At 35.8% G+C, this 24,684-nt stretch overlaps 1 protein-coding gene across 4 annotated transcripts; it reads left to right on the top strand.

Moving 5' to 3' along the window:
* The first annotated feature begins 10,819 nt into the window (after positions 1-10,819).
* LOC114762028 (8-amino-7-oxononanoate synthase) lies at positions 10,820-17,248 on the top strand. Of its 4 annotated transcripts, none has more exons than XM_028951476.1 (11): positions 10,820-11,276; positions 11,613-11,752; positions 11,897-12,004; positions 12,712-12,950; positions 13,064-13,105; positions 14,578-14,665; positions 15,008-15,141; positions 15,355-15,470; positions 15,908-16,058; positions 16,162-16,230; positions 16,794-17,248. In XM_028951476.1, the coding sequence occupies exons 1-11, from the start codon at positions 10,994-10,996 to the stop codon at positions 16,918-16,920; spliced, it is 1,497 nt and encodes a 498-aa protein (XP_028807309.1). In that variant the 5' UTR covers positions 10,820-10,993; the 3' UTR covers positions 16,921-17,248. The 4 variants fall into 4 exon arrangements, with proteins under 4 accessions (XP_028807309.1, XP_028807308.1, XP_028807311.1 ...); XM_028951475.1 differs by having other exon boundaries at positions 11,613-11,776; XM_028951478.1 differs by having other exon boundaries at positions 10,821-11,276; positions 15,355-15,443.
* Positions 17,249-24,684: the final 7,436 nt, after the last annotated feature.

Here is a 24,684-nt window from a genome sequence, read left to right as displayed (position 1 = left end):
GTCACTTGCACGAAAATAGGATTTCTAAACCGATAATGGGGAGTATTGGGTCAGTTTATGAGAGTGGGTAGGTAAAATTTCTGAAAATGGTTTGGGTCTGGGTTACTGATTTGAGGGGTTCACTGTGGCGAAGGTATGGTTCACCGCAGCGAACCTTGGCTGAGAGAACTTCTGCTGATGTAGTTTCTTTCGCTGCGGCGAAGACAAAGTTGGTCGCGGCGAAACCTGGCAGAGGTGTTAATTCGTCTTGTGTGCTGGACTTCCTTAATCTTCACTCTTGGCTCTTCTTCTTTAGTGTCCTAAAATAAAAAGTAATGGTTTGAGGTATCAATTGTCCCAGAAATTAATTAAATCTAATTAATGAATAAATATGAAAATTTTACCTTCAAATAACACTAACTCAGAACAAAGACCCTCAATCTCAATTAAGCACAAATATCATTAAAATAAGCCAAAAAGTGTAACAAAAATATGAAAAAAATCATTAATTAGTATAAACAATTTGAGCTCAATCACCCACTGAAGGATGTTGAAAAAAAGAACGTTTGGGAAAAGCTTATTTCAATTACTCAAGGTATAAGTGGAGATTGGTTCTGTGTGGGGGATTTTAACACTCTTACTAGCCAAAGTGAGCAGTACAGAAGAAGACTGAAGGCTATTAGTAAAATTTTAAAGTTCCAAAAGTTGATTTCTGAATGTCAATTACTTGATATGGGCTTGCTGTAACACCCTTAACCTCAAAACATTATAACTCATCACAAAATCACTACTATGGTAGAAAAGGAAATTTGTTAAATGAACTACCATAGTAAGAAGAAATTTGCATAATTTTGAATTAACATTTAAACTCGGTTCCACTTAAGGTCCGTTGCATGCAACTGAAATCATTCATTTACATCTACTGGGCCTCCGAGCCTCCGGCCCGGGTAACAACATACATCAAAAGCAACCCATCCAATTAGTTTTCAACCATGTAACAAAGTTTCATAACACAATAGAAATGGCCTCCGGCCAACTAAAACTAGGAGATAACATATTCTCCAATTTACAATAAGGCCGAGTAATCAAAATATTTCAAAGGACCCTAACTATGGCAATATACAACTGATCATACATAAACAAAGGCTAGAGGCCTAAAGCTAACCAAGCTCAAGCCTCTGCGTCTCTTTCCGAAGGCGCACGCCTAGAAACTTCACCTGAAAACATTGTAAACCACGGGGTGAGACAAAGTCCCAGTAACCAACCTTTCCAATTCAAGGTACTACTAAATAGGTGCTTGTGAGGTGTCAAGTAGGGCAGTTCACAAGTGATATATATATATATTGATAGCCACTACAAGTCATGCAAGTGCAATAATACAATTCCCATCAACCATATCCCTCACTTTGGGGGATTTTCAGAAGCCGAACCTGTAACATCCTGATTTTTAGGCCTAGAAGTATCAGAAATAGCCTAAAGGAGATAGGCTACCAGACCCCTTTTTAGTAGAGGTCCTAAAGATGAGAAAGAAAGTTAAAGCAGTTTTAGGGACTAAACTGCAAAGTGAATGTTTTAAGGGGCTAAAGGGTAATCAAAGTTAGAGGCTCCAGTAAAGTCTCAAAGGCCCAGAAAGAGAAAAGAGGCTAGATACAGATCAAAGGTTAAGTTAGAAGCCTCAAAGAGATTGTTTTATGAGGTTGAGCCTAAGCAGGGGTAAAACCGTAAATTCAGAAAGTTACGGCCATCAGGGGTAAAAATGGAAAGTACTTAGAAAATTCTAAGAAAATCCCAGAAAATGGAAAATAATATTCTAAGACTCTTTTGTGAAGAGAGATGATGAAAATACCCCTGAGGTAACTTAAAAGGAATTTAGAAGTTTATGGCTCAATTTAAGATGTAGAGGTAGATGTAATTGTTTGAGTCATAAGGAAACCTCAAAAAATTATGGTAAAATGGGGATGTATGATCTAAGAGACTGTAGAAAATTATAAAATTAGTCTCATCCCTAGAAGGCAAGCAAAATGGCTTTAAGAATACTTAAAAGCCAGTTGTGCCCAAAAAAGGCATTTTAAAGAATGATTTTTAAGTGGGGCTATAGGTTGAGTTATGACCTGAGAAAATTCACAGATTTTCTCTAGAATAGGAGGAATTTTATGATATTTTTGGATGAATTTTTGGAGCTCTGGACTGAATAAAATGCTCCAGTCAAATATTAAATAATTTTGTCCCCTAAATAGGAGACAAAACCAAAGAAAATATCTAAAAGCCATCATGACGATGCTGAGTCATCATGCTGAGTCATCAAGCGTAATCATGACACCTACGAGTCATCATGCTGAGTCACCAGAAGATATTTATGGACAGCATAAAAATCAGAACGCAGTATGGGAATATTTTAGACAATCTTTTGTCTACCCATTATAGCGAAATCTCTACTGCATGACTCAGTAAGGTTAAGTAGCCTGTCAGTAGAGCTAATTATTTTCATCTATGCTCCTCTAAGGTGGCACCATATATGTACTTAATTAAGATGAGAAAATAGTGTCAGAACATGTCCTGGTGGTACAGGGTAAGTCAGGACCCGAAAAGTATCTGATATGGTGCAAGATTGGCTTGATAGGTGGAGAAATAATTAAGGAGATATTTTTGCACGAATTTCCATTTATTTTCTCCCTATTTTAATGCCATAAATGATGAAAGGACATAAAAGTGACAAGTGTACGGTTAGATGAGAAAAAGAAAATATTACGTGTACGGCTAGATGGAAGACACGTGTACGGTCGGATGCAAGGCACGTGTGCGGTCGGATTAAAGACATGTGGCTTGATGATGTAAGCATGATGTCATCATGATGAGGTAAGCATGATGTCATAGGACACTTGTCACCGTAAGATCAAAAGAGAAAATGGACGGTCCAGATCGAGCCACGTATTTTTAAGATCAACGGTCCAGATTCGGTCTGTTTTTCTATAAATACCCCCTCCCCTCCCTACCATTTCGTCCAAGCATAAGGAATCCATGGAGAAGCTCTTGCAAAATGGTTTCTAGAGAGAGAAAGAAGAGGGAGAAAGAAAGGCCAAGTGGTTCCAAGCCAGATCAAACTCTAAAACACGGTATGTAGTGGTTATAGCACCTGATTTTATGCCTATTTCAGATTAGTTACTGTGCGTATCTGATTCTGAAATTTTGCATGCTTAAAGTACACTCTGTGATCTTCAAATCCATAGGTAGAACACTTCATTTGGATATGTGTACGATTTATGGTGATTTTTCAAAGTTAGGGTTTGAAATCTGGAAACAGTGTCGAACTTTTGGAAGGGTTTCGAGTTCCGTACAGTTCCGGTACTGTTCGGCGTAGAACTGGTTCCTGAAACTATTTTTCATTTAAAGTTAACTTAAGGATCTTTCAGTGAGACTTGGAAGCACTCAATTTGGAGTTTTCTAGAATTAATTATGAATTTTCAAAGTTGAGCAAAAATTCTGGAAATTCTGCGTGAACAGTACCCGCGAAGCAAAATTTCCAGATTTGATATTCTTGAATCTAAGGCCATCTAAAGTGGTCCTAATTGACAAGGAATGGATCTTAAGGATGGGAAATGATAAGATTTATGTTAGAAAAGTTGGAAAGAAAACCCTAAGACTAAGAGAAAGGGTTGAGGTTCAAGAAAGCTAGTCTTGAACTTTATGTAATCTAGTGGTCCTAATGGTTTGTATGATCAATGTGACTATGTTTAGGACCTTTGGAACATCCAAGAGGATGTTTGGTGATGTTGACGGAATGTCCACATGGTTGGAAAGGCAAGGAAACCAAAGGAAAAGCAAGGGGAAAGCCATGTTACAAGGTAGTGAACTTACCTATACTGTGTGCTTGATATGTATGCTTGCATGATGTGATTGTGTTGCCATGATGTGACTAAGCTATGATGAAATGTTTGCAAAGTTATGTTTGCAAGTTTATGTTATGTTTTGCCTTGGCAATATGTTATGGAAGCATGAAATGCTTTAGCTTACTTTCCATGGCATTCATGTGTTAATGTTATAACATGTCATGCATGTGCATTATGTCTTGTATGCTTATGGGTAGTGTTTGCTACTGAGATTCTCCTGAATCTCACCCCTCCCTAACCAACCATTTAGGTCAATCAATGACGGGCAATAATGGCATGAGAAGCAAGGAGAAGTAAGCGGAGAATTATTCTTGTTAATGGATGAGACTGTTAATAAATGTATAATTCTACTATTTTGTGAACTATGTTATGGATGCCAATGATACCATGTATTTAATTATAATATTTATGGCATGAATGAAAGTGTATGAGCATGAACGGGAAAGAGTAAGGCCATGTCATGTATGCCAAAGAAATAAAAAGAATTAAAGAGATGTTAAGGGCTAAAACGTAAGTCCTGGAGCAGTGAGTTTGTAGCTCCAGTTTGACCTATCAACGAGTTAGTTAGGTCATAAGATTTGGCAAGCAAAGAGATCTGATGTTTCTATTTAAAATGAGGGGTAGTTTGCCCGATTCCGATAACCGAGCAGAAAGTTATGCCTTTCCAAAGTTAGGCAAAAATACAGTAAAATCCGAAAATGACCAAATGAACAGTAAATTTTTCAAAGGAAATTAAGCTCGAATTTCAAGGCAATCAGTTCAGAAACTATTTTTCCTCAAAATGTTATCCAAAGAGCTTTCTGTAGAACTTGGAATCACTCAATTTCAATTTTTCTATAATTAGTTATGAATTTTTGAAGTTTGTCACATTTTAAGGTGACAATGAATAGTAACCCGTAAATGAAAATTTTCAAAGTTGATTTTTCATCAATTATAGCCTTCAAAAGTGATTCCAAATGCTTCCGCAAGGAAAGTTAATTGATTTAAACATGAGGTGTTACAGAACCTGGCCTATCCCTCACTATGGGGGACGTAAGGAGCCCAAAAAGGCCTATCCCTCACTCTGGGGGACGTAGAGAGCCAAAAGGCCTATCCCTCACTATGGGGGACGTACTGAGCCAACCATCATGCATTAATGGAGGCCTTACCATGTGATAGTAACTATCAAAAACTCTCACCAATTCCCAATTCATGCATCATGCTCAACCATAATCAAATAGTAATTGAACATTTCATAAGTAACTTCATTCAGTGGCATATCCTTCACAATTTCAAGATTCATTCATCATCAATCAAAACCCCACAAGACGGTTTTCCTTTTTACATATACAACATACAATTTGAATATAATTGTTACTCAGAACACAAAACATAAATCTACTCACAATACCACAGAAGCAAGTACTAAGGATTGGAAAGTGGTTACCTCTCGCCTGAGCAAGGAACAACAAACCAACGATGTGGCCCCGTGCACCACCAAGACTCACAACCAGTCTACACAAGCACACAAACACACAACCATCATATATTAGCTTTCAAACTAATAATGTGGCCAAAACAACACTTGGGAACACAAAATTCCTATCTCCCATCAAAACTCTACCCAACTCAAAGGGTATAACTATCAAGGCAACACTCCAATGGTCATACCAATCCATTAAAACCTTAATTCCTTTCCAAACATCAATTAAAATTCATAACCTCAAGGACCCACTATAGGAATTCTACACCCAAACATCTATTTTGAACAATTGAAGTTCTAACAACAATCTAAACCGATTAAACATCCAATTTAACCCTCCTTAACATAACCCAAATCACAAAACTCAGAATCAACCTCTACATTGTCAACCTTAATCACAAACCTCCCATTTCCATAAACCCTAACTCCAAAAATTCAAGATTCTTTAAATCTAAGAAAACTACACCGATTAAATACTTAGACTAACCCAAAACAATCAATTAAACTCAAAACAATCGGTCAAAAACCTCAATTCCATCACAACCTAGAAAATCCTAGGGTTCCACCAAAAAATCCTCAGAAATTCCAAGAAAGAAAGTAGATTAGAGGTTAAAATCACTTACTTGAGGTAATGGATCCTTAGAAATGTCTTTCCTAAGCCTTAACACCGAAACCCTAGCAGAGCTCCTCTCTCCTCCTTCAGATTTTCTAATTTTCGCACAACTGAACCCTCCAGCGTCTATATAGATTCGGGACCTTTCGCCACGGCGGACTAATCCTGAGAGGGATTACTCGCCTGAAAACCCCACTTCGCCGCGACGAAAGCTTCCCGAGAGGAAACTCTCGCTCGCCCAGAAAACATTCGCCGCGGCGAAACCTTCCCGAGAGGGAAACCCTACTCACCTGAGCAACTTCGCTGCGGCATCCCTAAGACTTCACCGCGGCCAAACCTGCCCGAAAGACAAACCCTACCTGGAACTCCCGGTGCGCTGCGGCGAAGTAAAACTTCGCCGCGGTGAACATACCCTGAGAGGGATACGTTTACCTATTCCTCCAACATACCTCAAATCTAACCCAAACACCAAGATCAAGATTAAATCGCTAATCTATCCTCAAAATCAACCAAAAGAGGCTATTAAAATCCGATAAAACTCAGGATGTTACACTTGCAAGGTTCACTATTTACTTGGTGTAATAAATAATTAAATGACATGCATGTCAAGGAGAGGATTGATAGAGCTTTGGGTAATCTTGAGTTGCAAGAGAACTTCCCTAATGCTCAAGTTTTTCATCTTGAGCCAATAGGATCAGATCATTTTATGTTGCTGATTGATCTTTGTTATTCTAGTATCAAGACCCCTTTTTCTTTCAAATTTGAGGTTGCTTGGATAAAGCATCATGATTTCTAGGTGATTGTTAAAGATAGTTGGGGCTCTTCGAATCTGAGGCTAGATGATAAATTTGAGGATTTTCTAGTTAGACTAGATTCTTGTAAAGAAGCTCTTATTTACTGGAGTAATAGCCAAATTGCTTCAAGCTCGTTGAGGTGTTGAAAAAATAGCTAGCTGATTGTTACAGTGATGACTATACTAAAGAGAAACTCTTGTAGGCTGAAACTATCTCCTCTTATTTGGAAAAAGTTTAGGAAAGAGAATAAGCTTATTGGTGGCAACATTCAAGAGTTTCTTGGTTAAAAGTTGGTGATAGAAATTCTTGGTTCTTTCATATTGCTACTATTAAGAGGTGTCATACTAATGCCATTCTTAGACTGAAGAAGGATGATGGCATTTGGGTGGAGGAGGAGAATAGTATTACTAAATGTGCTATTGGTTATTTCAATTCTCTGTTTACTACCTTTGGCCCTCATAATTTTGATGATGTCCTCGATTACCTGTATTGTAAAAGTGATTAGGCCTGCAATTTAAGCCTCATTGCCCCAGTTACTGAAACAGAAGATAAAGAAGCTGCTTTCCAACTCGATGGTACCAAAGCTTTTATGGGAAATTCTATCAGGGAATATGGAGTGAGGTTGGCAAGAATGTTGTAGATATGGTTAAAGCCTTCTTCAATGAAGCTGGTGATGTGGGAAAGTTGAATGAAACTAATATAGTCTTGATTCCTAAACTTGAAAAGGCAGAGATGATTACACAATTTTATCTTATCAGATTGTGCAACTTTTCCTACAAGATTATCTCTAAATTACTAGCTAACCAGTTAAAACCTTTTCTTGATTGTTGTATCTTTATCAATCCAAGTGCTTTTATCCCAGGAAGACTCATTCATGATAACATTATTATTGCCTGAGGTTTTTCATTACCTTAAGCGCAAAACTAGCAGAGGCAAGTATGAATTTGCTTTGAAAATGGATATGAGCAAGGCCTATGTCTGCATAGAGTGGGATTTCTTGGAAGCAATAATACTAAAGCTTAGTTTCTGCAATAAATGGGTTCACTTAGTTATTGCTTGTGTGTCCTTTGTGCAAGTGAATATTTGCCTTTCTGGGAGACAGATTAGCTCTATTACCCCTGGTAGGGGTTTAAGATAAGGGGATCCTCTTTCCCCTTATTTGTTTATTTTAGAAGCATTTTACTTCATCCTGAGCAAAAGGCTTTAAAAAGAATTAAACTTTCCAACCAGAGCCCCATGCTTTCACATTCTTTTTTCATGAATGATGCTCTTCTCTTTATGAATGCTAGTAGTGCTAATTGTCAAATTCTGGAGCATATAATAAATAGATACTGTGCAACTTCAGGACAACAAGCTAATTTGGGCAAATCAGGTCTTATCTTTTCCAAAAATACTCCAAATGATGTGAGAAACCAAGTCAGTCAAATCTTGGGCATACCTATTGTTTCTAATCTTGGAAAGGATTCAGGTATCCCAAATCTTTGGGGTAAATCTAAACAGCAAGCCCTTGCTTATGTAAAGTAGAAAGTTGGCAAGAAAGTTTAAGGTTGGCATCAGAATTTGTTGTCCTATGCAGATAGAGAGGTAATGATTAAGGCAATTGTCAATGCAATGCCTATTTATCCTATGACTTGCTTCAAATTCCCTCATAAAACTTGAAAGGATCTAAACAGTCTAATCTCTAATTTTTGGTGGGGAGAGAGTAATTTAGGGAGCCAAGTTCATTGGCACTCTTGGGAGCACATAACCCTTGCTAAATCTGAAGGGGGTGGGGTTTTGAGATTTTGAAGTTCTTAATGACTCACTCTTGGCAAAAACTGCTTGGCGATTAACTGAGAATGAGGAATCCCTCTAGTATAAGACCTTGAAGGGTGTTTATTTCCCTAACAGTACTTTCATGGCAGCAGAAAAAGGATACAGGGCTTCATGGTTTTGGTCTAGCATTTTAATAGGTCGAGATATGCTAAAAAAAGGCTGTCAATGGCTTATGGGGAATGGCAAGTCAATCTGCACCTAGAAAGATAATTGGATTTTAGGCCTCCAATGTAAATTTTTGAATCAGATTAGCAACCCTGAAATCTAATCTAATGATGCTGTTGATATGCTTATTTCAAATGGTGGTTGGAATCTATCTCCCCTTACTAGCCTGTTGCCTCCAGACATCCTATCCCTTATTAGCAATATCAAACTAGATTTTGTCTTCCACAAGGACAAACTAGTATGGTCTCTTGCAAAGAATAGTAGCTTCACAGGCAAACAAGGTTATAAACATCTAAAACTTTATTAGAAACAGATTCCTTTAAGAACTACTACGTCCTTCACTCTATCTAAAGATTTTTGGACTAGAATGTGGAAAATTAAGGCTGTTCCACGAATCCTCCATTTATTTGGAGATGCTGCTCTAAATCTATCTCTGCGAAGGATATGCTTTTTCGACGTCATTATGCTGTGAATCCTTTATGTCCAGTATACTTTGGGGCTCTTGAAACGATAGAACACTTACTGTTCTTCTGTCCTTAGGTTAGGTGTGTCTCCTTAAGGGTTAACCAAAGCTCTGTTTCTTCTTTTGAAGCTTGGTTTAATAATATCTTGTGCCATAACCAAAGTTTGCAAGACATTGACTTCTCTCTTATTGCGTGGCTGATTTGGGGTATTTGGAAGGAAAAAAACAAGATGGTTTTTAATGCTAAACCCCTAGAGCCTCAAAAGGTGCTTCTCAAGGCTCGGCTTAATGTTGTTGAATATCGGTCTGCTTCAGATACTGCTCCTTCTGACCTGGGAGTTAATAACAAGCCTTGTGCTATCATTTAGAAAGCACCACCCTCAGGATGGATTAAAATCAATTATGATGGCTCTTTTTTGAAAGAGGACCTCTCTGCTACAATTGGTTTGGTGTGTAGAGATAGTAATGGAAACTTCCTATGGGCTTTTGGTGATTACGTTCAGTATCATTCTGCCTTCACCTGTGAACTTTTAGCCATCAGGGAAACCGTGTTGATTTCTGGGGAGCTTGAACTATCACGGGTTCTCCTTGAATCTAATAATGCTAATTTGGTGAATTGCTTGAACTCCTCTTCTCTTGCTCTCTGTGAATGGGCTGGCAGGCATCTCCTTAAAGACACTCTAGAATGGGTTGCATCGTGTTCGGGTCTCTGTTTTTCTTTCTCTCCTCGAGAAGGAAACTCTGCTGTTGATCACTTGGCAGTCACTGTACGTAGGAAGGTATGCCCTTCGGGGTGGGTCTCTACACCCTTGCCTTCTTTAGCTTCATTCTTGGCTTGTGATGTGGCTAATTCTGTATGCTTCGTTGAGGATATCTCCAACATTTGTTCACCTGAGATCAATAGGGACTGGGAAGGAATAGGCTAGTTAAGTTTCATTTTCTTGTTATGTTTCGTTGCCTTTATTTTCTTCTCTAGTTTTCCTTCTTTTAGACTTTTGTTGTGCTTCCCTTTTGTCGTTTTTGGTTATGGAATGAAAAGTATTTTCAAGGCCCAAAAAAAAACAGCTAAAGGGCAGGACAATTTTCAACATACTTATACCCAACCCAATTTGTCAACCAAAACGTTCTAAGAGAGGAGAGGAGAGAAAGTTTCGAACCTCGAAATGGACCAAGACGTTGAAGACAGAAAATGCTTGGACTTCACTAATGGCAATGGGAAAAATGTTCCATCAATGACTACTTGCTTCTTTCTCATGTAAAGAAGCTTCAAGACGTAAGAAATCAGTTCCCCCTCTTTCTTTCCAGTGTTTCTTTTGTCTACAGTACTAGAGGCAAAGAAGCATGTTCTCAGTTTACTAAATTGCACTGAGGTTTTCTTGGAACTTGTGATTAATTAGGAGGTTTTTAGAGATCTTTTTACGGTATTTTCTCTTATGTGGGAGTTCAGTACTATTTTCCCACCAAATAATATGATTGCTACCAAACTAGTGTTCGGTTTACTAACTCGATATTTCATATTATATGCAACGAAGTCGTTTGACGCTAGGATGGGCGGCGGAGAAAACAAACAGCAGAGAGAAGCCAATCGCTCCGCGTTGTCGGCGGATTTATTTCTGCAATAGATGGCGAGGAGCTGCCAGTCACGAGGCCACGTTTAGCAGCGGAAAAAACTGCCAACTTCAATGCTAATTGCTCATCCATTGCCATTCCCATTACTATTAGTCGGCCTGTTTATGCTCATCAACCCACCTTCCCTTCTTTCTCCTCTCTTCCCATTTCTCTCTTCCCCCCTCTCGGTCTTTGTCTGTTGAGCAAATGGATATTCCAAGTGCCTGGGACAGTTGGGTCGGCGAGGCACTTGCAAGGCTTGAGTCCCTCAAAGTCCTTCGATCTTTGAGACCCATTTGTCTCCGCAAGCAAAGTACACAATTACTTGTTGAGAATCACAAACAATATGCACCGAACCTGGAAAATGACGTGGCGGATGATGAAGAATTCGAGGTGTTCGACGAATTGCGCCCCTGGGATCGCTCGTCTGTGGAGGTAGAAATTGGAGAACCCACATTTAACAAATGGATGCATGACATCCCAAGTCCTGGTAACTTTTTACTCTTTAAGTTTCAAGTTTGATGAGTATATTTAGTCTGCTTTCACGGCATGTACTCTTCTCAAGCCGTTAGCGAGTAACAAATTTTAGGAGACTAACTCACATTGGAGAATAAATGCCAAGACTAAGCATTACAATCTATGCCTTTCAAGGAGCAAATTGTATATTTACTTTGTGCCATTTCTACTTATTATGACATTCAACTTAATTCATTTCTGCTCATGCTTGCAAATTTTGGTGTTTGCCTCAATTTAGTTCGGTTATCGGACATTTTGTTTCATTTTCTGATGTCAACTTGACATTTAACGAAGACTTTTTTGAGTATAGGCGATGAGATTGTCCATAGTCCATTTATTAGTAAAGACCCCCAGAGCCATCATCAACAATTGAAAAAGTTAATTCTGTTTTCTGGAAACGATTATCTTGGCTTAAGTTCTCATCCGACTATTGGAAGGGCTGCTGCAAAGGTGTTCTGGATGATCTTCCCTTCAGTAATCTTTGAACTACTTTCCCTCCTCTTTTTTCATTTTAATCTTCTGAACACTGTCTTCTCAGTTCATTTTGTTTCAGCCTACAGGTATTAACTATCTTTGACCATTTTTCTATATCAGGCAGCCCTAGAGCATGGAATGGGACCAAGAGGGTCGGCTCTTATTTGTGGGTATACAAATTACCACAGTCAGCTGGAGTCTTGCTTGGCAGATTTAAAGAAGAAAGAGGTGTATAAACTGTTTTGTAGTAACTCCTTGAACTGTAATATCTGGCAATGCTTTGTAGGTTGATCTCATATATAATAATTAGCCATTGTGATTTAACTTAGTACTGTAGAGTAGGGGACTCAAATCATATATATTTTATATTAAAGACTGAGTTGTTGCTTACTCAACATGCGTTCTGCATTATCGCATCATGTTCTAGGCCAGACGCTGTCTGAGGTTACTAATAATCATGAAGATTAGGGGAAAATAGCATCCTTGGTATTCATTTTAGTGATGAGGAAATCTCATTTGCTAAAGTCTGACCTTAGTTGTCATGCTTCTGCTTTACATGACCTGAATACTGTTATTAACGGTTGTTGTCCCCTGTCAATCAATTATTTCATTTGTTTGAGATTAACATGTGGTGCAGCTATATGAAATTGAAATTATAACAGCTTATTTATATGTTCTTTTTTATTTTTTATTTTGTTTTTCGGTTACCTTCAACAGCTATGCTATAATCTAATTTATCTGCAAAATGTACTTATTAATAGAACAGTCAGTTATACTTTTTCAGTCCACCATCCTCAAATTCAAAGGAATTTTACACTTTTCTGTCTTTATGGAGCTACCTCCTAATTAGTGAGATAATGAAAGGACCAAATGTGATAATAAGCCTGGGTGGTACATATTGCTGACAAGTTTTTGGTTTAAAATCCATGCTATAGGATTGCCTTCTTTGTCCAACAGGGTTTGCAGCCAATATGGCTTTGATGACAGCAATAGGAAGTATTGGTTCTCTCTTGACTGAAAACAGCATACCTTCAAAGGATGAAAAAATAGCCATATTTTCTGATGCGCTAAACCATGCATCAATAATTGATGGTATCCGTCTTGCTGAGCGACAAAAGTGTGTGAAGGTGTTCATTTACAGACATTGTGATGTGTCCCACCTTAATACGCTCCTGTAGGTTTCCCCTTCTCTCTGCGGTTCACTCGTTTGCATGGAAATTTCTCTTTTGTTCCATTCACAGTATGTACATTATGTTTACATTGTTGCAACACCTATATGCTTAACAGATCACGCTGCAGAATGCAGAGAAAAGTTGTTGTGACTGACAGGTAACTCATTATTTCTGCTGTTACATGCTGCTGTTGGATTTTCATTCTATTCTCCTGTTTTAGAAATAATTAATCCATCTTTGTCTTCCTTGCCTACAGCCCCATATATTTTAAAAGATGGCATCTCTTTTATATATAATTGCACCTATTAGGTAAGAGGAAATGTTTCCCTTGAAAGATGTTTAATTAGGCGGATGACTAGTAATGTATCTAAGTTTTAAATGTTGTTAGTTTTAGGACTAATATTCTGAAACCTGTAGCATTGGTTGATTGAGATAGGGAGATGTTTGTAATTGATGATTCAGTGATCAAGCTGGCTCAACTGGGGACAGCTTTTCCTTCCGGAGTGCCTTGACTCTGACAATGAAGAAGCCATCAATCCATCATTATGTCAATTATTGCAAGCTAATATAATTATTACTGGTTTCTGATTAAATTATTTATTATGTAATAAAATTGTTTTACATTCCATTTATCATTTTAAAACTTACTTTCAAACACTGCCGAGCGCAAAATTTAATAGTCCAATTTTTATGCTCAGATAAGAACTTTAATTTTCTAATATAATTAAATATTTGATATTTGATGCTTAATATCAATATGTATTTGATACTTAGCCATAGTTCTCGCATGGAACTGTGAGCCGCTCCCTTTCCCAGTCTAATAATTAGTTTTACATTAGAATTTGTAAGATATGAATATTCTTTGGCCCATTTTCATTCTTATAATTAGAAATTTCAACATGATTATTATTTGTAATATACACATTGGAAAATGCATGGTTTAACAATGGCAGGATGAGCAAATGCTCAAACTTCAGTCAAAACTTAACAATTTATCTGCTGTAAGTATAATAATATTATGATGGAGAGCCGCATTTGCCGTCAAAATCTTGTCAATTCTCTAGATACAAGACATTGCATGGGGACCATGAATTCTGTTTCTATAAAGTGTTAGTTAGGCAGCGGCGTGCTGGCCAAAAAACAAAAAAAAGGTTAGGCAACGACATATGTTGTGCGTAAATCTTTTGTGTTCCTTTATAAAGCCATAACTATCTATCTTTGATAAAAATCAAAGGCCATTTGAATTATGTAGCTGTCACGCCAGCTTTTCCATATCTGATGGTTTTGATTTTTAACACGTTCATCATTCTTTTTAGAGAGAGAATAGAAGGAGTATCGTCCATATAAGATAAGATTTAATGAGTGGTTATTCAAGAACATATTGTTTGCTCATCAATGCTTGATCAAAGGACAAACACATTGGGTTTTGGCTTCAGCTACTTATGTCTAGTTGATCTGTATGTGCTCCTTGCTTGATCAAAATGGTTTGTGTGATGGAAATACGCTACTTGGTGTTGACAGAGATTTATAAATCGATTATTGATTATGATTTCATATTCCTGATGTCAGTTATACATGATTTTATAAATATGATTTTCTGTTTGCAATCATGCATTGTTGTTATTGCAGCTTGTTCAGCATGGATGGAGACTATGCACCCATGGTCGAGCTTGCAAACCTTCGTAAGAAGCATGGGTTTTTATTAGTCATTGACGATGTAAGCCCTCTTGAATTGTGCCATCGAATGCATGAAACCCACCTTGTGCATTTATGTTCATGATACTAGATTGAAGTTTTAATACGATGTTACACAACAAGCATAGGAGATCTATAATATAATATTGCTGCGCTGGAGAATGGGGCATTTTTTAAACTGTCATATTTAGTTGGCGGTTCTCTTGTTTCTCCATTAATCTCGTGAAAAGAAAAATATTTCACGGACTATACCATGTCAATAGTGCTGCTATGGTTACCCTGTATGAGAAATGTTCACTTCTCTATGCCTGCATTGTTTAATGCAATTATAAGATATCAAAAGTAAAAATATGATTTTCTTCAGGCTCATGGATCTTTTGTTTGTGGCAAAAATGGTGGTGGAGTTGCTGAGGAATTCAATTGCGAAAGAGAAGTTGACTTGTGCATTGGAACATTCAGTAAAGCTGCTGGCTGCCATGGGGGATTCATAGCATGCAGGTAATTGTTTTAGTAAATTTCGCGTGAGTTTCATGCTTCTTTATCTAATCTTGTTTCCTTTTTCCGGAGGGAAAGGAGCAGAAGAGGGTGGGGCTGGGAGAACTCCTTTTTTTTTTTTTTTTTGAAAACGCACAGATGGTATAGATTTCTTCAATGTCTCTTATGAAATTGTTGTGCATTAATGCAATTGTGGTGTTTTGTGCGTTGTGGCAGCAAAAGGTGGAAGTTACTCATACAATCAAGGGGTCGATCCTTTATATTTTCCACTGCCGCACCAGTCCCAGTGGTGGCTGCTGTTCACGGTGAACTGTGTCCCATAGTTGAATTAAGTACTTAGAAAATATAACTTCACTTTTTTTTTGGGGGGAAAAAACAAGAAGAATTATATGCATTAGTTTTACCTATTCTGTTTTGTGGTTTCATTTCATTTGTGACTGTACGTCTCTCTCCTCAATTTTGTAAAGGATTAGGCTTTTGATAATGTCAATCCCACTTCTAAGATCAGCATTGGGTAATGATGTTCAACTTTCTCCATACTATAGAGCTTACTAAATGTAAACCCAATGCACCCATTTGTATGTGTCCCCATTTTAAAATGCAACATTTACATATAGTAATAAATGTGTTAATTGTATGCAAAGAGTTGACTGGTATAACAACAGCCACATTGATGTATAGCGAGTTTCTTGTTCTCTCGCTGCATGTTTTACGTTACTGTTCCTTGTATAAATGACATAACTCTTAAAACATAAATGCAATTTGCCAGCTGCTGTTAAGGTGGCAAAAAGGGAGACATGGCGTAGAAGGGCCATTTGGAACCGAGTGAAAGACTTCCGTGCTCTAACCGGAATTCCTGTTACAAGTCCCATTATATCTTTAATTGTAGGAAGCGAAGAAAAAGCACTGCAAGCAAGCCGGTACCATCTCTCTCTCTCTCTTTCTCACACACACACACCCACACACAAACCCACTCAGATTCACTTTGCTAATTAACTAAATTTTATAACCATTCTGGAGCAGGCATTTATTGAAATCTGGCTTTCATGTGACTGCAATTAGACCTCCAACTGTGCCTCCTAACTCATGCAGGTTTTATTTCCTAACAACCCTCAACGTCCAAACTCATTTTCTTTTATGATAAAACTTGAAGAAACGAGAAAGAAAGATCCTTTGCTACGATATTTATTTTTATTTCTTATCTCTCATTCTACACCCTCATATAATATCAAGGTTAAAAAACCCATGTCCTTAAGCATAAAATGTAATAAAAAGAGATAATTAATAATAAATAACGATACTAGAGTATAGTAAATATTGTTTTTTCTGTGCATTAACAAAAGAATGCTTTTCTCTTGTCTTGTGATCCAGGCCTTGAGTCTGTTCATTTTCACTACTGCTACTTAAAATAAGTAAACAATAGGTAATAACAAAATCATAGAAAATCCAAGGACCAAATGTTATGATTTGGAACGAATTTCTCTACCGTGTGGCACTGTAAATTCTCAGATGTATGAGTTTTTTTGAGCATGATAGATCAGCTTATTATGGTTTACCATTTCTTCATTCCATGAAATGTGTTCTGAGTGATCTTTTATTATAGTGATTTCCTTATGCATGTCAGAAATTTGTTGTCTGTCATGTTTATTTCCTAGGCTTCGAGTAGCTCTGAGCGCAGCCCATACAAGAGAAGATTTGGAAAAGCTCACGGCTGAACTTTCTCAGTGCATCAATTTCCAAGATACTGGCATATATTGCTCCAATGGATATGCGAGACTCTGATATATGATCCTGTCAAGATGATATAATCACTATAGTGTGGTCAATCCAAATCACCCACATTCATCAGAGTAAAATGTAGAGAAACGAGATGATAGATGACGAGAGGATGTGGGCCTCATAAATAGTTAATTTCTCTCGTAACTAATGTCTCTTGAAATGTATGAATGTAATAGATTTAAAATGATAGCTCGTTACCATACCAGTAATGAGCAACTCATTAATTGCTGTGTTATCTGCAGTTCAAATTTGCTGTCAGTTGTGTCACTCTTTGCCAGTGTTTTTTTAATGGGTTAAGGAGTAAATTTGTCCTGAAAGTTTTTGTTTTGAAGTAATGTTGCTTCGGAAGTTCTCTTGTGTTTTTTCTTGGAACTCAATATCGTCACGAAAGTTTTGAAACACAGCTATGTTGCCTCATCTCATTAAAAAACTAATGTTGACTGTTAAAAAATTTATGTTGACTGCTGACATTTTTAACGGTGATGGGCAACATTGTTTCATTTCATCATTTTTGGAGGAACTTTGAAACCAGAAAAACTTCTGAGGCAACATGACTCATGAGTGAAATTTTCGGAACAAATTTGTACTTTAATCCTTCTTCCATCGGGTTTTATGATGTTGACAAATCCATATGTTAACATTCTTAATTAGATGTGATGCAGTGTTTCTTTACAAACCTTTTACATTGGATGTTGTTGATTCTGGTCTTTGATTAGGTAATTTGGTTGAATCTAAGGGATCTGAGCAGAGCTCTAGCACGATCTCATTCCTTCTCCAAAATTTCAAGCAGTCAAAGGGCATCCAAGCTCATGGTCGTTAAATTGATCAAGGGGGATTTGATTCGCTTTAAACTAGACTTCGCCTACTTGAATGTTGTAGTACATGGAAGGCAAAAATGAAATGGAAATATAAAATTAAAAAATATATATTTGTTATTTTAGGAAAAATCCCTTAAAATGACTCTTAAATAACCTAAATTTTTATTTAGATCACTAAATTTGTCAAATTCTCGATTTGGTCACATAATTGAAAGAGAAATTTTAAAATTTTATGAACTGATATTAATATATATTTTATTAGAAATCCAAAAAGAATTATGAATTAACATATTATATTTCGTACTACTTATTGTCTTTAATATAATAGTAAGTTGGCTAATTTGAGTAGATTAAAAAAATTTGTTAAACTAGTTATTTGTAATAAATGTGTTATCTTCCTTATAAGACCTTTACTAATAATGTGTATTAGCGAGAATTATTATTTGATGGAACTAACATGTGTAACTATTACAAAGACTATTTTAGAAAAGATGGATGAATACGAGAAACAAAGTAGATTGAGGTCTTATATTTATAATCAAATTGAATGTCAAATTAGCTCTTACATTAAAGATCAGAGGTAGTACAACTTTAAAATTTAACAAGTTCAATTATGTAGTTAACAAGTTTCAATTATAAATTAGCAGTTATATGTTTCTATAACACACTTACAATAAGTTTTTAAATAAAATTTGATCACAATACAACTATAAAAATTAACATATTTTATTTCGTAGTTAGTACATTTTAATTATAAATTAACAATTTTATATCTCCATGACATACTTCTTACAATTAACATAACAAAATCCACCTTCAAATTTTAGTGACTTCAAATTATGTTTTAACACATTCCGCGTACCTATTTACAGCATATGTAGCCCTCGTAGCATTCTTTATATTGAACTTCCATGACCAAGCAAATGTAATTAACTATCCCACATACACATTCATCATAAACACTACATTACAGACACTTACACACAAACGCGTGAGTGTGCACGCACCAAGTTATGACCAAGCAAATGCATTCTTCAAATTATGTTTTAACACATTCCGCATAGCTATTTACAGCACATGTAGCCCTCATAGCATTCTTCATATTGAACTTTCATGACCAAGCAAATGCAAATAGTTATCCTATATATACATTCATCATAAACCCTACATCACAGACAGTTACACACAAACACGCGTGTGCACACACCAGCCTTTCAGCTCACAAAGCAACACTCCACACTTCCCGCCTTCCTCGACAAAAACCCCTATCTTCCACAATCCATGCTAAGAAAAATGAAGAATCAAGATAGCATGATGACACTATTAGAATTAAGGGAGGAATATTTAATATAAAAACTAACTTATTATTGCCATCTTGATCGATTTTTCAAATCTGCAACAGTAGATGTCAAGTTTCCCTCGTTGAGAGCTTTTATGCAATGTGAGAATGATAATCTTTCTATTTTTCTAATGAAATGGGCATTAGGATCTTTTAGCAAGAGTTTAAAATTCCTATTTGAAGCATATGACCAAATTATGGTTTTGACAAATTCAGTGACCTAAAGAAAGATTTGGGTTACTTAAATATCTTTTTAATAAATTTTCCAAACATTTTATTGTACTAAATATTTATTGTCTGATCTAAATGGAAATTCAAATAACAACTTAAAATTTTTTATTTTCATTTAAAAATTTGTTACCTTCATCGATATTTAAAGAAAAAGAAGAGGGAGAGATCGGGGAGGAGAGGAAGATAAGAGAAAGAAGAGAGAAAAAGGAAAAGCTTCAACTTTCATGTGAGACCAAGCTTCAAGACAAGGTATGTGTAAGGAATTGAAAGACACGCAGCGGAAAATAACTTTAAAATTTTCCAATCCCTTGCCTAGATCTACCGATTGTGTTTAAGTCAAGTAGTAAGAGGTGTTACCTGCGGTATTCGAATTGTTGGTGGCTCGAGGATTCTGACGTTCAGGATGCCTATACTGAAGTCGACAACTTAGATTAGCTTCCTTTATCGGTATCCACACGAACAGTGTTCCAATCACGAACGACGTGTTAGCGTCTCTTGTCCTTTTAGGGCTTTTTTTGAGAATCCATCCTCACCATCTCTCTTTTGGCCGTTTCTTATCTGCAAACCTTTTGCACTCTCACACCTTTAAAACCCTAACTCCTAAATATCAAATATATAGGATGCTATCAGTATTATGAAGGATATTAGATTTCAGAATTAATCCTCAATTAATTTCGAAATTATTACAATATCATATATTGCGTACTCTGATAAAAATCAATTAAATAAATACGGTTTATATATTAAATCCGTCCTACAGATTTAATTCACCTATTCATTTAATTCAAAATAAAGATATGGCAGAATTATATTTGATTTATTCTAATAAATCAAATTTGAGATATTATATTATACCATATCAATCTAAAACTGATATAGATTTAATTTATCCCAATAAATCAAATCTAAGATATCATATCAATCTAAATTTCAAATTTAAAAGTGATAGAGATTTAATTTATCCTTATAAATCAAATCTTATAAATATCTCTTATATCATATAATATATATATACGTGAATTTATATATATATATACACGTCCACCCTAGATTATTCATTGAATCTGGACATATCTTAGATTCAATGAATATGAACATCATAGCTCGTGTTGGGCTATTTTGTGTGCGACCCTGTAAGCCCATATGAAGTTGGCAGTGGGCCATTTACTATAATGACTCACAAGTCGTAAGCGGTCTCTAACAAGACATCACGACTACTCAAATCATATGAGGATCGATGAACGATGTAACCTTTCATACAACCATATCACGTCCCTTTTGTCACACGACATTTTGGTCATGGATAAGGCATGGAGAACGTCATCCTCCTATTCCTGACCGTTACTTTCTCGATCCCTGAGTAGTCTGAGTATAGAAATGGAACTACCTTTCCATTATAGTATGGCCATACATTTCTCAGACTCACTCATCGAGAGGCCCAGTAATATCTCTCTACGAATGTGAGGGATAAATTCCATCTTGACCATTCACATTCCTCCATATGAAAAACCACTAAACCTGAACATAGTCTTTATGATCACTCGGTCAAAAGTGACTTTTGGCTAGGTCAAAGCTGAGTGTTTCTCATGTAGGAATCCATAATGATCTCAGGTCAAAGGGCATAGTGACATGGTTTGTATATGAGAGAAGCTTATGACTTAACCCATACAGCTCTCTCATAGCGGGTCGGTCCAACACCTTATACTCTTACATGTGCCTATGACTTTGATTTATATCTCTATACATCTTCAAAGTCATACTGGTCTTATTTCATCTCTACTCCCACATAAATGACCGACCAGGGACATTTAGAATAAAATCATGAGTTATCCAAGGATAGTTATCATAGTAAACATGCAAATAATATGATAACATAATTAAGAAATTCATAAATCAACAATGTTCATAACACAATGATTGGCCCCTAGGGCACAATTTCCAACAGTATGGTTATGGATCTTGAAGTAAATTATATTGCTCTTCTTGTTGAGCTTGGCTATGGTTTTGGTTGAGTTTTGGAAGCATGAAAACCTAAGGGAAGATACGGTCCAATATTTTTTAAGTCATGAAAAAGATTGATTGATGTTTAATGATTAAAAGGAGGAAAGGAGTTGCAATCAAGTGGTTTTATGATGAAAATGAAAAGAATCCAACTTCCCCTTATGTTGTGTGTATTTTCAACCTGACTTAGGGTTCTTGATAGGGTTAATTTTGATGATTTCGATGCTTCCAATGTATTTAGAATAAAAACTTGTGTGAAGTAAAGATGAGAAAACAAGTTTAAAAGCATTAGAATTGAAAATAGAATTTTGAATGCTAAACCTTATAGTTTCTGCCAAGCTTGTTCAAGGAAGAGGAATTGGATTTTGTTTAATTAGAGATTGAAAATGGATTCCACATGCAAAATTATATGGGAATAGCATGTGAAATTAATTTTAGAAAGATTGGAATCAAAGCTCAAATATTAGAGGTTAATATATGTTAAAGAGCAAAGTATGAATATCATTAATTCCATGGCTCTAATAAATAAATGGCACTGATGTGTTTATGTGATTAGGGTCATGTGACATCAAAGAAGATGAATAAGAAAGGTTGATCAAGCAACCTTGATGGTTGAAAGCAAAAAGAGTAAGAGGAAAGATTGAATGTAAAAGGATAAAGATAGCAAAATTTACCCTGCTCTTATATGCTTGGTATTTGTTTGCATGTATGGCATATTTGTATGTTTATATGATTTTATGATTGCATACATTGTGAATGTGAATATATTTAATTGTGAATGTGAATATATTTAAAGTATGCCATATGCCTGTGTGTTTTATGATAAATGTATGATGATTTCCAAGCATGTTATTATGTTATAAAGATGTTAAGTAGTAAGCATGTCATGAATACCAAACTTGCCATGTATGTTTGAGTAGTTATTGTTTGCTATTGAGATTCTCTTTAATCTCACCCTCCTTTAACCAACCATAATAGGTTTCATGAGCAAGGAAGATGATTGGCAAGGTATAGAATCAAGAAGAAGAGAAGAAAGTAAGAAATGTTATTTTATGTTATATCATGCTTTGTAACTCTTCATGATGAAATATTCATGAATATGCCTCTCATGTTATGTAATGAGGAAAGAAGAGAATGACATGTATGATTGATTATGATAATGCATAGGAGTGTTTAATGAATAATGGGATGACTGTAGCATGATAATGGTAGATTATAGGATGATAATGCAAATAAAGGGATGAACCATCCCATAATAAGCAATTAAATTAAGATAGAGCAAAAAAGTATGGTATATGACTGAATCTGCTCATGAAATTTGGTAAGCAACTAGTGCATATCCCAAGATTTAAAATAAGTAGTAAATCACTTAAAATGAATGTTTGTGCTCAAAGATATGATTACTCAAAATTAGGATAGAGAATCTAGAAATGTACTGTTTGGCCAAATGAATAGTACAATTTTACATGTAACTCTAGAATGAATGGGTAAGGAAATAAATCAATGAATATTTTTGTCCTGTAGAGAATTGAAAGAACTTTGAATGGAGACTTGAACTACCTCAATATAATTTTTTGATAATTAGTTATGAATTTTTAAAATTGGATCAAAAATATGGAATTTACTAGTGAATAATAATTTGAGAATCAAATTTTAAATTTTTAATCCATAAGCTTACTTCATGATCTAATTGAGCCGTAATGCTTTCAAACGCATACTAAAGTGAGTAAATGGAAGCATGTTTCACCCAAAAGCCTTGAGACTAGATGGGCTAAATCCACTCTTCCTTCAAAGCTAATGGGCGACTATAAGGCTGTCGATCATCAAACTAGTTATAAAGATTTGGCACGACCCTTTAGAGGTTAATGCCTTAAATGGCACAAATATCATCTTTACTCCAAAGCTGGAATGACCTAAGACCATAAAATATTTTTGCCTAATTAATCTGCGTAATGTGACCTACAAGATGATTACTAAGGTAATAGTTCAAAGACTGAAGTAGGTTCTTCCCTATGTGGTTGCCTCGAATGAGTGCTCTTTTGTCTAAAGGGAGGCACAGTGTTGATAACATAATTCTCGCTCAAGAAATCCTTCATTTTATGTGCTCGATGTAACATCCTAGATGTTGGGCCTAAGAACATAAGGAATAGCCTAAAACAAGCAAGCTACTAAGCCCTTATGAGCCGAAATTATGAAAATGTAAAACGAAGGTTAAATGGTTCTTAGGGACTAAATTGTAAATTAAGAAAGTTCTGGGAACTAAAACATAAATAAAGTTAGAGACTCTGGTGAAGTCTCAAGACTCAGCAATAACAAATGAAGATAAATATAGGCCAAATGTTACATTAGAGGCTTTAATGAGGTGAATTATGAGATTAAGTCGAACCGGGAGCAAAATCATAATTTTGTAAAGTTTCAGATCAGAAAGGGTAGTGATGGAAAGTAGGCCTGAATATTTCAAAAAAAATTCTAGAAAAATAGGAATTAGGTCTAGAGGCCTGTATAAGGCTAAAAATGATAAAAATAACCCTAGAAGGAATTGATAGAATTCTAGGATTTTGGCTAATTAAAAATATTAGTTAAAATTAAATTATTTAAAATATGAGGAGGCCTTAGATTATTGTAGAAAAATAGGAAATAATTCTTGAAAAATTATTACAGATTTTAAAAATAATTCTATCCCCAAAAAGCGAAGAGGTTAACTTTAATAAAATTTAAAGTCTATTTATACACTATCTAAGGAAAGTCAAAATAAACTATTTATGGGTTGACTTTAGACTTAAAAAAAATTAAAGAATTCCTCGTGATGAATAGGTAGTAATGGTATCCAAAGATAGATTCTCGAAGTTATGGACAGGTAGAAAGAATTTGGTAAAATGACTTCGAAATAAATATTATTAGATATTTTAATGGAAAGTAAAGCCAAGAATGTTTCTCCCTGCACAGCACGCACATAATGCCATATGGACTTATTTATGATAAGGAAAGTGTGCCAAAACATGTCCCAATGGCACCAGCTTAGTCAGGACCTGAAAAACACCCTATATGATGTAAATTGGCAAGATAGGTAGAGAAATATTTAAGGAAGTAATTATGCATGAATTTCTTTCATTCTTCCTGAAACATTCTATCTTTAACCCCTCAGAGTGCGTATTAGTAAGCATTATGGTTCAAGCAGGTCATGACACAAGCTCGTAGATTTAAAATTTCAACATAACTACTCAGATTACTATTCACTATTTAAATTCAAATTTCAAGTCCAATTTTGAAAAATCATAACTAATTCCATAAAAATCATATCTCCTTGTGTACACATTCAATTAAGGTGATCTAGCACTCATTTTAAAGCCTGGGATGTGTACTATATCTCTGCCAAAT

The sequence above is a fragment of the Neltuma alba genome, unplaced genomic scaffold, assembly GCF_004799145.2.
Source record: "Neltuma alba isolate B1F8T4 unplaced genomic scaffold, ASM479914v2 tig00011174_pilon, whole genome shotgun sequence".
Lineage (NCBI taxonomy): Eukaryota > Viridiplantae > Streptophyta > Magnoliopsida > Fabales > Fabaceae > Neltuma > Neltuma alba.
Note: the sequence above shows the minus strand (reverse complement) of the source record. Positions and strands in the feature narration are given on the sequence as shown.

Coding starts and splice junctions, on each gene's coding strand:
- LOC114762028 (XM_028951475.1), top strand. CDS start 10,994: ATGGATATTCCAAGTGCCTGGGACAGTTGGGTCGGCGAGGCACTTGCA. Junction 11,777..11,896: donor TCTGGATGATCTTCCCTTCA/GTAATCTTTGAA, acceptor TTTCTATATCAG/GCAGCCCTAGAGCATGGAAT. Junction 15,142..15,354: donor GGGGGATTCATAGCATGCAG/GTAATTGTTTTA, acceptor GCGTTGTGGCAG/CAAAAGGTGGAAGTTACTCA.